Below are 17,168 nucleotides of genomic sequence, written 5' to 3' on the forward strand. Positions count from 1 at the left end.
ATCCCCTCCATCCCGTGTTTCAAGGCGGAACAGGCTGAGAATTAATGCGCGAAACGGATTAACGCGTCAGATTGGGTGGACTACCCTATGACAAATCAAATACTGCTCCTACTATGTCGACGTACGACAACAAACAAAAATGGAAGGAAAGTAAACCTGCAGTGTTCAACCCAAGCAGCATTCCACAGCTAATGATCGTGTTGAGCTGGCCGGTCGGCGGAACTGAACCTGATCGAGTATTGGTAGCCTGATTGATTTTGGGAAATTATTAATTGTATCTCAAATTTGGAGAGAGAAACTAGTTGATTGATTGAGGAAACTAAAGCATAGAAGAGGGGTGGATTCCCACTAAACGCGTGAGCAAGAGACTGGATCGATATGGGTTGCCTGCACGTCGTCGCGTCGATGCGCGCTCGCACTCCAGCTTTGTTTGTTTTCGCGGTGTACCACCGGTCCAGCAAAACCGTGCACAACGCAAGTATCCAATCGATCCAGCGAGAAACCAGCTGATGTGCACCCCAGACTAGTGCAGGATAGACATGCACCCCGAACAGTTGCAGCCTCTCCTTGTAAACCCAAAACACACACAAAAAAAAAAAACCAACAACAACAACAACAAGAAGAAGAACAGTTGCAGCATGCATTCGCCCAATCAAACAAAGGTGGGCGCCAATCATGGTGGTTCAAAACACCCCAGCTCAATCCAGGACAGTCGTTCGTGGCACCCCACTCCTGTCCGGCTGACGCGTCAATGCCCGAACGCCGATCACGCGGACACGCAACCAACTCACCCTCCATCTCAGCCGTCCGTCCGTCCACCCCCGCACTATTCTATTCTATTCCATTCCCGCGCGCCTCCCCCGGCGCCGCGATATCATATAGCCGCTCCTCCCTCCCGGCTTCCCAATCCACTCCGCCGCGCCACTCCCAATGCGCGCGCCGCGATGACGACGCCACCACCGCACAACACGACCCTCCCAGTCCTCCTCTTCCTCCTCCTCCTCCTCGCCACAGCGTCGTCGTCGGCGGCGCCATTCGCCAGCCGCGGCGGCCTCAGCGCGTCGGACGCCGCGCACATCAGGCGGCGCCAACTGCTGCAGTACCACAACGACGATGGCAGCGACGACGGTGGCGTGGTGGTGGACGCGTCGTACGCGTTCCCGAACCCGCGGCTCCGGGACGCGTACGTGGCGCTGCAGGCGTGGAAGCGCGCCATCCTCTCCGACCCCTACAACGTGACGGGCTCATGGTCGGGGCCCGACGTGTGCGCCTACGGCGGCGTCTACTGCGCGCCGTCGCCGCAGGACCCGGGCCTCACCGTCGTCGCCTCCGTCGACCTCAACCACGCCGACCTCGCGGGCCACCTCCCCGAGGCGCTGGGCCGGCTCGCCGACCTCGCCGTGCTCCACCTCAACTCCAACCGCTTCTGCGGCCTCGTGCCGCGGTCGCTCCACAGGCTGCACGCGCTCCACGAGCTCGACCTCAGCAACAACCGCTTCGTCGGCGGCTTCCCCGACGTCGTGCTCCGCCTGCCCAGCCTCCGGTACCTCGACCTCCGCTTCAACGACTTCGAGGGCCCCGTGCCCGGCGACCTCTTCGACCGCCCGCTCGACGCCATCTTCATCAACTCCAACCGCTTCCGCTTCCGGATCCCCGACAACGTCGGCAACTCGCCGGCGTCCGTGCTCGTGCTCGCCAACAACGACTTCGGCGGCTGCCTCCCGGCGTCCGTCGCCAACATGTCCGGCACGCTCGACGAGATCATCCTCATGAACACGGGGCTCAAGTCCTGCGTCCCGCCGGAGCTCGCCGCGCTCACGGGCCTCACCGTGCTCGACCTCAGCTTCAACAAGCTCATGGGCGCCATCCCCGACGAGCTCGCCAGCCTTCGCAGCATCCAGCAGCTCGACCTCGGACACAACCGCCTCGTCGGCGACGTGCCGGAGGGGATCTGCCGCCTGCCGCACCTCCAGAACTTCACCTACTCCTACAACTTCATCACCGGCGAGCCGCCCGCCTGCCTGCACGTCAAGACCCTCGACGACCGCCGGAACTGCATCCCCTACCGCCCCGACCAGAGGTCGCCGGAGCAGTGCAGCTTCTTCAACAACCACCACGTCAACTGCGATGCCTTCAAGTGCAAGAAGTTCGTCCTGCCGTCGCCACCTCTGCCGCCACCGTCTCCTCCTCCGCCATCGCCACCTCCACCGTCGCCGTCTCCTCCGCCACCTTCGCCTCCGCCACCATCTCCTCCGCCGCCATCACCATCCCCTCCCCCACCGTCGCCTCCTCCACCATCTCCTCCGCCACCTTCGCCTCCTCCGCCGTCTCCTCCACCCCCATCGCCATCCCCTCCTCCTCCTTCTCCGCCCCCACCATCTCCTCCACCACCATCCCCATCCCCTCCTCCTCCTTCTCCCCCACCGCCGTCTCCACCTCCACCATCCCCATCACCGCCACCTCCCTACTACGAGGTGTCACCAGAGGAACGGTACCTCTCCCCGCCGCCTCCGGCCTACACCGAGGTCCCACCGCCGCCCTACTACGAGGTATCACCGGAGGACCGGTACCTCTCGCCGCCGCCGCCTCCAGTCCACCACGACCCGCCACCTCCGCCCTACTACGAGGTGTCTCCGGAGGACCGGTACCTCTCTCCGCCGCCGCCGTCCCCGGCTAGCTTGCCCAAGTACGACTACTCGTCACCTCCACCGCCACGGGCATTGCCCAAGCTGCCCGTGTACGACTACTCGTCGCCGCCACCGCCGGCGGCCGGTTCGACACCGTAAAGAAAGAAATGATTCTATCGAGGAGATTTTCCCTTCCTTGTGATCATACTACATTGTTTTAATTCGTTGTGGTAAAAAGAAAACGTTACTGAATTAATCCTTTGTTTCGTTTCCTCTTTCCTTTTGTATTTAAAATTTTCTTCTTGGATCTTTTTCCTACTGATGATGATCATGATTGATTTGGTTCGAAATCCGCTGCAAATTCTCCATTCTGAATGGATATAATGGGTATAGAGAAGAAGATGCAGAGAGTGACGAGAGAGTTGTAATCGGTACACATTTGGATTAAGATATGGGGTATACATAGTACTCTCTCCGTCCCCGAAAGCTTCAACGCCTAGAATCCGTGCCAGTCAAACTTTTCTAACTTTGACCAACTTTATAGAAAAGAGTATCAATATCTATGACATACCTCCGTTCCCGAAAGCTTCAACTCCTAGAATCCATGTCAGTCAAACTTTTCTAACTTTGACCAACTTTATCGAAAATAGTATCAATATGTATGACATAAAATAAGTATCTTTCAAAAATATATTCTATAATAAATTTAATAGTATTAATTTGATACTATAAATCTTAGTATTTTTTTTTATAAATTTGGTCAAAGTTGTAAAAGTTTGACTTAGGACAACTCTAGAAATTGCAACTTTCAGGGACGGAGGGAGTACATAATAATATACTACTCTACTAGGACATATACTACAAATTGTTTCCCTTCAAAAATATACTACAAATTGTCACTGGATCTTTCAGTTGTTTGCTTCACTATTCGATCACATTATCAGTTTGGTTCGTCCAGCGTCACATTTGAAATTTGTTTGTGCAAATGAGTCTCCAGAAATGTACAGACAGGCCCGGTAAGGTAGCAGCAAAATAGTTAGAATTAATAAAAGGGCAGCTAAGACTGGTTTGAACTTTGAACACGGAAGAATCGAGCTACGCAATCTGCGAAAAGCTCTAGTGCTCGGCTGGCAGTAGTAGCTGGAGGAAAAAAAAAATGAAGTCAGCTGGAGACAGCAGCAGGCAGGCCGAAGTTATCTCGAGTTGTGGTTGGCACGGGACGGGATTGCCGGTTGCCGGAATGGCAAGTTGGCAACATTCATCTGCAGGCGCAGATTCCAGCAGACTGCAGACCTGCCTTGGGACGAGCGACGAGGTTGACATGGAGAGCAGTGGATTCACACGCACACGCACAACGGCTCACGCAGATTGCCTGGAAATGCGCACCGCCCGGGCATCTCGCTAGCTGGATGGAAATGGAAGTCCATCGTCGGCTCTTTCCACGGCCAGCTCACCCTTTTTTTTCTTTATCTATTTTCATTTTCATTATCATATTCCTATCACCTGTTCGGTCTATAAAATGTAGTACTGTATACTTATTATTTAGCCCACTGGATTCTTCAAACCTTTTTACACAATTATTTCAATGCTACAAATCTACGGGCTTGTTTAGTTCATCCCGAAAACCAAAATTTTTTCAAGATTTCCCGTCACATCGAATTTTTCGACACATACATGAAGCATTAAATATAGACAAAAATAAAAACTAATTGCACAGTTTAACTGTAAATCGCGAGACAAATCTTTTGATCCTAGTTAGTTCATAATTAGACAATATTTATCAGAAATAAACGAAAGTGCTACAATAGCGAAATCCGAAATCTTTTCGGAACTAAACGAGGCCTACAATGAATACATAATCGTCTCCCTCAGTGGTCTCCCTTGACTTAACCCACGTCTTGCGCCGGCACCAAAGACAACGTGCACCGAACCTTCTCATCTCCAGCAAGCAGGTAGTAGAGTAGTCGCCACCCACCTTTTACGAGCCAACGAGATGAGTTGGAGTTCACTCCAACACGTCCGATCGGGCTTCTTTTTTTTTTTGGTAGTAAACTGCAACAGCAAAGAGAAGGCAGCTTTATAAAACTTAGAAAGAGCTTTGTAATAAATGAATTTCCTGTTTCATTTATTGGACAAAAAGAAGAAGAAGAAAAGACACTACACCACAGCCCCAAAATAGCGACGTATCGATGATCGTTATAGGTGGATATAGCGATGCACCATCGGTCGCTATAGACCTATTGCGACACTTAATTGCTGCCGCTGAAAGTGGCGTCGGGATAGGGTTATAGCGACCAACATACTTTTAGCGACTGATAGTCTGATAGAAATGTTGAAGCAATACCGACCAACAAGCTGATGAAATATAGCAGTTTTACCGTCCAACAGTGCAAGGCTAATGGGATTTATACCAACCAACAATCCAACGCATAGATCACATGACCCAAAACACATTACTAATCTTACATTAAGCAAATTGCAATTTTCTTTCATACATTATACATACAAGGTCACATTCAACATCGGACAAGAAATCAAGTAACGAAGACATAGCTTTGATTTCATTCATGCTAATTGGTACATGTAACAGTCAACACACAAGTCTAGCTTGCACACCTCACAGCTAACATGCACAAGAAGTTCTTTACAAAATGTTACATCATCCAAAACAATTAGCATCCATCCCCAAGCAGTTCATTACAAAATGTTATGTCATCCAAAGCAGCTAGCATCCATCGATGTTTCATCTTCATCTCACAAAATGTTTAATCAATCTGCTTGCTAATACAAAATAATCACATTACATCCGGCGCCTTCCACCTGAAAAATCAACACATTTTCAACTCCAACTACTAATGTGTACTACCATATTTTCAGCTCATGTATTATCTGAAATGGAACTTGTTTGTACACCTACCCTAGTTCTAGCCAGCCACTTCAATCAGTTTTGTGTCCACGCCTCTCCTCCCTTGCTGCAAGACAAGACCAGTAACCCAAGGTCAGAAGAGTATGTAAGTTTGTGACCATAACCAGTATAAAAAAAGAAAAGTCCAGTAACTTGGTAGCTTGGTGAAAGTATGTAAGTTTGTGACCATAACCATAACAAATTGTAGCTTGGTCAAAGTAAAATTAAAAAAATACATACCTGTAGTAGACTTGGATGAATGTGATGCCTTGGTGACGCTCAACTATTACAAATATCATTAATTAGAAATTTTGTTCACTTATCACATAATGAATAAAAGAAACATGTGCAAGTATAGTTTATTACTCTGTTGTATGGCCACTGAATTGGCATTGACAAAGCATCAGCCAAAGTCTCAATGTCACCATAAGGGCGAGGAAGCACTGTATTCCTTTTAATCACAACCTTCACAACAACTTCACAAAAGTGCTTTCCAAGAGGCTGGCCTCCTAGTAAATTTCTTGGATTTGTTGAAATAACTGTTGCCTTAGCCACAACTTCTGGCCGCAACAACGCATATAATGTGACCTCCTTTCCAACCTGAAATGGTTTATGCACTTGTCAGCAAAAATTGAACAAATGTATAGAACTGCTAGAATTATAAGCAAGGTTATATTAAGAAAATTACAAGGTCAGCAAGTGAAACACGAGGGGATTTATTGTTCTTTTGTGGGTCAACATTTTTAATGGGACTAGTCGTAATGGACTCTCGATGAAGATCAATCGATCCTCCCACAACACTGTGCACAGAGGAGGCAGGAGCACGCTGCGTAGATGGGGCAAGAGTATGCAAGGCAGATGGAGAGGAACTAGGCTGCTTGGATGGGGCTACAGCTTCCTTCGCAGATAGGGCAGGAGCACGCTGCACAGACAAGGCAGCAACACGCGCAGATAGGGCAGCAGCACGCGCCACTGATAGGAAATTAGCATCATGCTCAGATGGGGCAGCCTGAGGACTGGGAACAAGGGCGTAATAATCTTCATCATAGTGGTTAGAGTTTTCATTAATATCTTCAAAAATAGCATCTTCAAATGGTTGAGCGTCATGTGCCTCATCAACATGTTCTTCAGACGTTGGGCTCTACATAAACAATACAAGAGGGTTAATATGTATTATTCACATGTCACCATATCATCTAGCAATTCAAAGTCTTGAAGTTCTTTACCACATGATTTCGTAAATTAGAACCATTGTGTGAGGCAATTTCCATATTTCTTCTTTGTTGCACTATCCTTGCCTCATCCAGTTTCTCTTCCAATTCTTGTATGCGCCGTTCTAGAGAAGCTTTGTCACTTTCAACCTTTTTACGAGCTAGAACTTCCATTTGTAGCCTTGTTGGCTTGTAACACTTCAAACCAGGGGTTCCAATATCTTGGGGAGTTGGTCCTAGACCCAAAGCACGAACACGCCCTCTTGGCTCCTTTTCTCCACAAGCAACAGCGAAGACATCACCTTGCTGAATTGATCTTTCTATCAACTCTGGGTGGGCTTCAACAACTGATTTAAGTTTGTTCTAGCAAAATAGAATAGGGTTGTTTATACACTAGAGTGAAATATTACAAACTGAAAGTCTTTTATGAAGAAGAACTTACAATTATTGGCTCTGCTTGTTGCGATGGAACTCCATTTTTTCTTGTATGTGTTCTAATATAGATTTCATCTCTTCGAGGCACACGCCCTAGCTCTATAGCCTAAAATTGTTTTAATTCAGTACTAAAATTGCAGCAAAATAATGCACTAATATTGAATGCTAGACATATTTTCTATACCATTTCATGCCTAGAACAAGCAAAGCTCTTGCTTCCTATCCTCAACTTTGTACGATTAGCTTTGGATATTTCCATTCGAGCCTAGGATAGAAATTGTTAAATTCAGCAAATATATTGTAGTCCAAATTTGCATATAACAAAATTTACTCCTTACTTCAAATGCAGGAGAGGTCCAATGCTTAATGAGGAACTTCCAGTCAGTAGGTTTAACTCTATCACCATGTTTTCGCTGCAGTGCCTCAATTGTTATTTTTTCATCAAAAAATTCCTTCTTCAAGGTTGCCTTAAAATCCTTCCATTTCCTTGCAGCGGTGATTAGAAACCAGTTTTTGGCAGCCTCATCAACGTCATAGAATTCCTAATTTTCCATTGACAGCAAATCAGTCCTTAAGATAGTAATCTAATACTAAACATAAGGATGGGACAACCCACACTCCATAGCAAATCAGTACAGAAAACAGTACATGTTGTGTGGCAGATTTTAGCAATCAAGGTCCAAAGAATTGAAGAGGAAAAATACCTTTAATGTTTCCCACACTTGGTCTTACTTTTCAACATCGACAAGCCTCCAATCTGAACACCCAACTGATAATGGGGCTAGATAACTTACTCCAAGTAGGGCTGTATATTGTCATAGTTGAACAAAACATATCTATGGGCTTGTAGCCATGTCTTGTGATCTATACTCACTATGCACTTTCCAGCTAATCCTCGACCAATGCTACGAAAGAAAGGAGTTGTACTACAATCTTCATTTCTAAATTGATGGCTACTCTGATTCCCATCATGTAAGTAGCGAGAACAAAGTGTAAGACATTCAGTAAAATTAGACCACTCCATAATTGATCCCTCAGGGTGACTTTTTGTACGAACAGAACCCTTCAATCTCATCAGATACCTCTCCACAGGCCACATGCTGCGAAAATGAACTGGTCCAGCTATCTTCGCTTGGGCAGGAAGATGAACCATCAAGTGTACCATGATATCAAAAAAGGAAGGAAGGAATATAGTCTCAAGAAGGCTCAAGGTTTCAGCTATTTCAACTTCTAAACTTTCCATATCACTTATTCGAATGATAGGGGAGGAAAGTTTCTTGAAAAAATTACATATACGGATCACTGCAGCACACACAATTTCTAGCAATATTTTTCTCACGGCAAGTGGAAGCAAGTGTTGTAAAATAATATGGCTCTCATGACTCTTAAGCCCAAATATCTTCCTCTCACTAACATGTACATTATGACGTATATCAGATGCATAACCATCAGGAAACTTCACCCCTTTTAGTACTTGACAAAATAATTTCTTCTCATCAGGACTCATTGAGTACGGTGCTGGTGGTAAATAAAGTTGGTCTTCCACTTCAATAGGGTGGAGATCACTTCTAATACCTAGAGCTTGAAGGTCCAAACGAGAATTCAAATTATCCTTGGATTTTCCTTCTGTGCCTATAAATGTATTAACTAAGCTTTCACTCACGTTTTTCCCTATGTGCATGAAGTCAAAATTATGTCGCAGCATCAAATCTTTCCAGTATGGCAGTTGAAACCAAATAGATCTCCTTTTCAATATGACCAATGGCTCTCCTTCCTTGCGTCTCTTGCTTGCTGGTTTCTTCCTAGAAGGATCCTTCCCAAAAACTGTATTAAGGTCTTTGGTGCACTCCAAAATCTCCTCCCCAGTAAGTGGAGTAGGTGCAGCCCTAAACTCAGTTTTACCACCAAACTTATTAGCATCAAACCTAAATGGGTGGTTTTCAGGTAAGAATCTGCGATGACCCATATAACAAGTGTTGCTACCATTACCAAGTCTAAGAGAACATGTATAGCTATGGCAATCAGGACATCCGGCTTCACCAGATGTGACAGACCCAGACACATAGCCTAAACCTGGGAAGTCAGTAATAGTCCATATTACCGCTGCCTTCAACTGAAAGAACTCACCCTTCGAAGCATCATATGTTCTAACTCCCTCGGTAAACAAATCTAACAGATCTTCAACTAGTGGTTGATAATAGACATCCATATCACTACCAGGAGCTTCCTTACCAGGAATCAACAAAGAAAGGATGAAATTTGATTTCTTCATGCACATTGAAGGTGGAAAGTTGTAGGGAATACAAATATCAGGCCAAACACTATAGCTAACATTCATGGTTCTAAATGGATTAAAACCATCAGTGGCAAATGCTAGACGGATATTTCGGCTATCTGAAGCAAATTCTGGATGTTTCTCATCAAAGTCTTGCCATAGTGATGAATCTGCAGGATGCCTAAGCAGACCATCCTTTTTTCGGCCTTCATCATGCCATCTCACTAGACTTGCTGTTCTAGAGGATAGAAATAACCGTTTTAAAAATTTCTTTATTGGAAAGTAGCGGAGAACCTTTTTAGGAACCTTATATACATGTTTTCCATCTAGGCTCTTCCTTACTGATTTCCACCGAGAAGCCTTACATTTTGGACATGAATCCAACCCCTCTTTATCCTTCCAAAATAGAATGCAGTCATTTTCACAAGCATGAATACTATTGTATCCGATTCCTATAGATTTCACCAATTTCTTAGCTTCATGAAAGTTTTTTGGCAGTGTTGAACCCTCAGGTAGTGCATCATTAAGCAAATCTAGTAGCAGATTAAAACTCCTATCACTCCATCCTCCAAGGAGTTTGGTATGGAGTAATCTAATTAGGAAACGCAGCTGTGTATATTTCTTGCAATTAGGGTATAACTCTTTGCTATTCTCTGCTACTAACTTTTGAATGACAATTAGCTCCTCACAGGGCTCTAGGTCTGAACTGTTGTCATCAAAATCCCCATTATCATCTAAACCAGCAGCTAAGTCTCTAAGCAAATCAGAGATGTTATCATCTTCGTCAGTCTTCTCCATAAGTTCAACACCATCATAGTTTTCATGATTCACAGAAGAGCTAACTTCTCCATGTAAGGTCCATGTTCTATACCCTTTTAGAAACCCATCACATATCAAATGCTCACGTACTTCACTTCCCTCTCTCCAAAATGAGTTAACACACTTTCTGCAAGGGCATAATATCTTGCTTCCTACTGCTGAATTCTCAAATGCAAAAGCTATGAAATTGTTCACCCCTTGTTGATATATCTTGGTGTGCCTACATGCAGTTTCTAAGTTAATTCCCAAGTTAACTACAGATAGAACTTTCAGTCTTTGTGAAAAGTCTTTGTACCTAGCATCATTATCGATCCATGATTTATCCATTCCCCTTTGTGAAAGATCAAGCAGCTTTAGAAATGGACTATAAAATAAAAAAATAGACCATAAGGATCAAATAAGCTACATACTTTGATAATCATGCTCATATCCATGAATCAACAGAATGGCTTTAACATAAACACGATTGTCATGTTTATGTTCACACGCAATATTAAACAAGATGGAATACAGAAAGAGGATCATACCGTTACGCACAAGAAGAGCAATTGCCAATGTTGTGGCTGTTCAAATAATCTCCAAAAGGTTGCAAGTTGCCCACTTTGGCTCTAGGCTGGGGTAGATGATCCTGTGTAGATTCTTTCGGGTATACCTCCAATGCACCAAGGCAGCTGTAGTGTGAATACACATGACCTCAGATCAGTACATGTACTACTATGTTGATACCAAAATTGCAAAACAAAGTAGTACAGTAAACTCATAGCATGAAAGGTAAAAAGCAGAAAACAAGATATATAGTGACAAGCTAGAGTAACAGAAAAAGCATCACCACCTATTCCATATTAAAGATGCAATATGCTGCCAGATTTCAGCTATATATGCTTTCACTTCTTTTTTATTATTACAGAAAACATGAAAGAAAATGTTTTCTATTTAACTTAGCTGATGTTGGACCAGCACTTCACCGGTTTACAGAAAACTTTCTACTAGCGCACAGGAAACTTTCCACTGCTAAATAAGAAACTTTCCACTGCTAAACAAGAAACTTTCCACCGGTATACAAGAAACTTTCTATTAGCGCACAAAAGAGGGTTTCGGTCTACACAAAACTTTCTACTAGCGCACAAGAAACTTTCTATTAGCGCACTGGAAACTTCTCTCGCGCGCGCGGGACATGGCCGTCGAAGCCGAAAACCGCGATACGCAGTCCACGCCGCGCGCGGAGATATACGCGTGCGGACTCGGTGTTTACCAAGTTGGGAAATATACCAAGTGAATTTAAAGAGTTGTTGGAGAGGTGTTTTTGTGTTTTTGTCAAAATAATAAGAATACCAAGTGGATTTGAGGAGTTGTTGAAGATGCTCTTATGCTGCAAGCAGAGTCTGAATCAAATTTAGAAAGCAGAGGTGTTATGCTGCAATTAGAAAGGTGAGGTGATAGACTGCAGCCCAATGAGAAAAAGCATCACCACCTATTCCATTTGCTGTCCAGATCGGATTTCTTGCCTACCTCATAGCACTGACATGGCTTCATCCATCCAGCCATCTCTCTAACGACACAACAAGGTAGGCAGGGAAGCAAGCAAATGTTACCTTTCTCTGGACGCAGCGGTCGTCGTCGCGGCAGCAGGCATCGATGTCGTCACAGGGCACCTCCCCGTGTCGATGTCATCACAGGGCACCTCCCCCTCGCAGCCACTCCAGCCCAGTCGTCGCGGATCCCAGAAACTGCGGTAAAGAAGTGTCAAGAACGAGATCAAATCGCTGGTCAGAGGGAATCGACGAGGATGAGGGGAGGGGTCACGCACAACTCCCTCGCACCAACTGAGGTCCTGCACGACAAGGCAAGGGCTGGGTCCTGCACGGCACGGCAAGGGCAGGGTCACCAACTGAGGTCCTCCGACGGCTGTCTTGGCCGGCGGCGGCGAGTGTCTTGGCTCGCGGCGGCGGCGGCTATGGTGGGAGCGGAGCAGGAGCGGGTGATGCAGGATTGGGTGGGTGGCGGCGTCAATAGGAGCCTAGAAGTTAGGGTTGGTTCGTTCTGGGCCAAAGTTTCACCGTGTAGAGGCCCGTTTTCATTTTCAGCTTCCCCAAACTTTTTTATCTTCTCAGCTCCCGCGTGCAGTGGTCTCCCGGTAAAAATTTTTCATTGAGAGCGCGCAAGAGCCACAGCCCTATGCCGACTGATGGTTTGTTCTTTTTATGGATCTATCGCGACTGATTGTTAGCTTGCATAGCCAAATATTTATACCGACCGATCGTTTGACACAAACAATACATTTAGCGACACATGATCCGTGGGCCATCTATACCGACCGATGGTTTAACGGTATTAGTAGATTTATAACGACAGACATGTGACGCTATATTAGTGTTGTGGTGTAGTGAGATCCCTCCAGCAAATTAAACTTCTTAAAAACATGCTTAAAGTAATTTTGATTGAAAATCCAACGACACATTTGAAGGGTCGAGATGGCGGACTAGAGGGGGGTGAATAGTCCTTTCTAAAATATATTACGCCGGCTAACCAAAACAAATGCGGAATTAAAACTATCGGTCTAGCCAAGACTACACCCCTCTATCTAAGTTCTCTAGCAGCTTGAAAAGATCCTAAACAAGCAAGCAAGGTGCTACCTTAGCAAGAGCTCACCTAAACAATTCCAGGAGCAAGGTCACACAAACCTATGCAACTAGTACTTTGCAAACCGAGGGAGCTCCTACTCAAACTAGTGAGCCAAAGCGCACAAAGCCTAAGCTCACTAGCAAGCTCAATAACAAGGCAACTAATGCCAAATTAGAGAGCGCGACTTACTTAGCTACACAAACTAAGCAATATGACTAACAAGGTTACACAAACCAAATTAGTCACGCAAGAGAACTACTTCTAGCTACACAAGCAAGAAGGTAACTATCAAGCTACACAAGCAAACTAATTAAGAGCAACTACACAAGCACAAGTATATGAAAGTAAGAACAAGCTTGTGTTAGAGACTTGCAAACCAACGGGAAGAACAATGTTGACACGATGATTTTCTCCCGAGGTTCACTTGGTTGCCACCAAGCTACGTCCCCGTTGAGACAAGCTCCAAGGTTGCCGCCGGTCCTCTTGCTAGTGGTGACCCGCAAGTCACACTCTCCCACGTGGAGTGCTTACCACAAGCTCTAGCACCTGACCCGGCCGGACCACTTGTTGCTCTTCACGTCTCGCTCAACTAGAGTTGCTCTTTGCGATCCCCGCGGGGTGAGCACCGTACCCCTCACAATCTCTTCTCCGGAGCACCGCACAATCTCCTTGCGCGCTTCGACGGAGTCACAAGCCACCAAGCCGTCTAGGAGGTGGCAACCTCCAAGAGTAACAAGCACCACCGATTTGCAACACGAACACCTAGTGCCACTCGATGCAATCTCTCAATGCAATGCACTAGAATCACTCACTCGCTATTGATTCGCACTCTTGCAAGCACAAGTGAGTTAGAGGCTTTCCTAGCACTCCCCAAGCATGGACACTAAGTCCCAAGGGTGCTCAGCACCAGCCAAGGCCGGCCACCACTTCTATTTATAGCCCCAAGGGCTAAACTAGCCGTTGCCCCTTCACTGGGCAAAACACGAGGGCACCGGACGCTCACAGGGAGCCACCGGACGCTCAACACCCAGCGTCCGGTGCTCAGCTGACCGCCACGTGTCACTAGCCGTTTGAAGTCGACCGTTGCCGCCAACGGCTACCACGCGCTCGCGCCAGACACAGCACCACCGGACGCTCAACTAGTCCACACCGGACGCGTCCGGTGCACACCGGACCCGTGCGCAGAGAGCTCCGCAAACTCGCACGGTCACCGGACGCAAGCCACCGGACGCTCAACCCCCAGCGTCCGGTGCTCACCGGACTCATGCGCAGAGACGGTCGCCAAACCGCCCGCACACCGGACGCTGAGCACCGGACTCACTCCGGTGCGTCCGGTGCACTCTGCTGCACCCGACAGCACACCGGACGCTAAAGGCCAGCGTCCGGTGCCTCCGCGCAGAGCGTCCGGTGAGTGTTTCCTACTGAGAAACACTCCCGCGACTTCTCCAAATTTCCCACCGGCACAATAGAGAATATGCACTTAATTTTCTCAAAAGTGCCGAATCCCGCCTCGTAAGCTCGGCGGGAGGGAGAGAGAGACCCACACCTCTCTCAACCCTAGGAACACCACCTCCTTTGTAAAGTGTGCCAACACCAACAAGTGTACACCACCATGTGCAAGTGTGTTAGCATTTTCACAAACATTTTCCCAAAGGAGTTAGCCTCTCAAACTTGCCACGCCACTCGATCCTAACACGTATGCAAAGTTAGATCGCTCAAGTGGCACTAGATGACCGATATGCAAACAAGTTTGCCCCTCTTGATAGTACGGCCATCTATCCTAAATCCGGTCATAAACTTCTCTACACAACTATGACCGGTGAAATGGAAATGCCCTAGGTTATACCTTTGCCTTGCGCATTTCATTTCATCTCCTCCAATGTTGATGCAACACATGCACCAACCAAACACCAAATGATATGATCCACTTCATATCATCACGTGACCGTATTGGTTCATCGATCTTGACCTTACTTGCTCCTCACCGTTGCCTTGGTCCATCGGCGCCAAGTCTTGCTCAAGCTTCACCGTCACACGCGGTCCCTCGCTTCAAAGCCTCCGACTTGCCCTTCACTCTTGCAACCGGTCCATCAAGCCAAGCCTCATCTTGATCTTCTCCACCTTGGTCACATGACTCCATGTCATGTCTCATATGCAATGAGCTCCTCCATCATCACATAATCACCTGTGGACTAATCTCCTGTGTATCTCACATAAACACTATTAGTCCACCTAAGTTGTCACTCAATTACCAAAACCAAACAAAGACCTTTCAACATTCACCATTTTAGTTCACTAGATATTGAAACAAATATTGTTAAGAGTCTGTTTGGATGATCCCATATGGCTAATAGTTAGCTGCTAAAAATTAGTTACGGTCATATTAAGATCATCAGCTAATAAATTAGCTAAAGTTTTATATACCATCTACCTAACAATTAGCTATTAGTTAATTTCTCCTTGCTTACCTGGATGAATCTAAATAGGGCTTTAGTCAAAGTATAATAAGAATACAAAAGCCAAAGTTGCCAAGACGGTTTTGGTAAGTTATTAGACGGTTGGACGGTGGTCACAAATACAGCACTATATAAATTGATCTAAGCTATTTCATATCAGTGGGAATTCTTTTTACAAACTCCACACAACCCAGCCAAGCCTTCATCCTCCAATTAAATCTTCAGCAAAGTACATTTTAATTGCAATAATTAACCAAAACGTTTTATAATTTAGAATGGAGGGAGCTACTCCCTCTGTTCCTAAATACTCTCTTCATATAGGATTTAGATGTCGTTTAGGACAGCGACACGGTCTACAAAACACAACTTTGACCTCTTGTTTTTATAAAAATATTTAGAAAAAATGATATATGTATACTTTTATAAAAGTATTTTTCAAGACAAATATATTCATATGATTTTCACATTTGTAAACTCAACAATTTAAAAGTTACTGATGATTTATATTCCCAATGTTTGACCTAAACCTTATCCAAAACGACATCTAAATCCTGTACGGAGGGAGTATCTATCATTTGCGCTTCCCAAGAAACAATGACTAAATATATAATAAAAAATATTAATATTTATAGTACATAAAATATCATTGAAAATATCTTTGAATTTAGTTTTTTAATAAATTTTATTTAGAGCTACAAATGTTGCATATATTTTATATAAATTAAATCAGACTTATGACATGCACACTAACGATAACAATTATTTAGAGACGAGGGAGACAAAAAAGATGCATGCCTCCTGTTTATGATTTGGGGCTAATACGATGTTACCATGTTTAGGTGATACTCCTTATTTCATTCTCTTTTATAAGGTACACACGTATATCAATTTCAAACTTAAAAACTTGAGCGATAATTTAGCTAATATTTTCTAATTGTTAATAGAATTCTAACTAAATATATTGTTCAGTTATTATAATTTTTAAATATAAATAATATAAAATAAAATAAATAAATGGTGAAAGTATAATTTAGGAGACTATATGTCATGTCCAACTGCGCCTTATTAGAACAAAGAGAATAAAGGTACTCCTATTGCAAAGAGCCTGTTCGCTTGAGCTTTCCTACGTACCGAATCTGTCAGCCATTCAACAGTGTTTTTTTCTCACAACAAATTAGCGAACAATACTTTTAGCCATGACTTTTTAAATAAGCAAACAACCATTCAAAAGTCTATTACGCAGCCCGTCAGACGGAGGGAGGCCGCTAGCGCCCATGACGGAGGATGTTGCACTCCTCTCCTCTCTTAGCCTACCTTGCACATGTGCCTGCTCTCACCTGTGCCCTACCTGTGCCAGTGAGCTCTTCCCTCCCTCCTCTCGAGTGGCGAGGTAGGCCTCCTCCTCCACCAGAGACGATGACGACGACGACGACGATGGCGGTAGTGGCTAGGGTTCCGCCAAGCTGGGGGATGTAGGTAGGCTAGACAGTGGGATAGTGGTCGAACGACTTAGGGGGAGCTATCAGTGGTAGGGATGGTCGGGCCACGTCGAGGTAGGGGAGACTCGCCAGAGTTGGAGAATATGACGATGGACGAGCTCGGGAGTTGGAGAAGATAGCAAAAGCCGAGGAAATGAAAGAGGGAGGCTGCCGCAGACACTAGGGATCGCCGCCCTAGTTCTCGTGGCGGGACGGTGGGTGGGGTGAGGAGGGCAGGAGATGGTGTCGTGCAGAGGGGATGAGCATAGGGTGGGAGGGCGGAGACGAGTTCACTCGGTTCCATAATGTGCGGCACGTCATGCGTTATCTCCCTCCTACT

General features: G+C 45.5%; 1 protein-coding gene across 1 annotated transcript; it reads left to right on the plus strand.

The window, feature by feature from the left end:
* LOC8082182 (leucine-rich repeat extensin-like protein 3) lies at window positions 877-3,106 on the plus strand. The gene has a single exon (XM_002455835.2). It carries the CDS (start codon window positions 945-947, stop codon window positions 2,784-2,786), a length of 1,842 nt encoding a protein of 613 aa, XP_002455880.1. The 5' UTR covers window positions 877-944; the 3' UTR covers window positions 2,787-3,106.

Source organism: Sorghum bicolor, chromosome 3, assembly GCF_000003195.3.
Source record: "Sorghum bicolor cultivar BTx623 chromosome 3, Sorghum_bicolor_NCBIv3, whole genome shotgun sequence".
NCBI lineage: Eukaryota > Viridiplantae > Streptophyta > Magnoliopsida > Poales > Poaceae > Sorghum > Sorghum bicolor.

Excerpts from the sequence above, each read along its gene's own strand:
- LOC8082182 (XM_002455835.2), top strand. The coding sequence starts at position 945 with ATGACGACGCCACCACCGCACAACACGACCCTCCCAGTCCTCCTCTTC.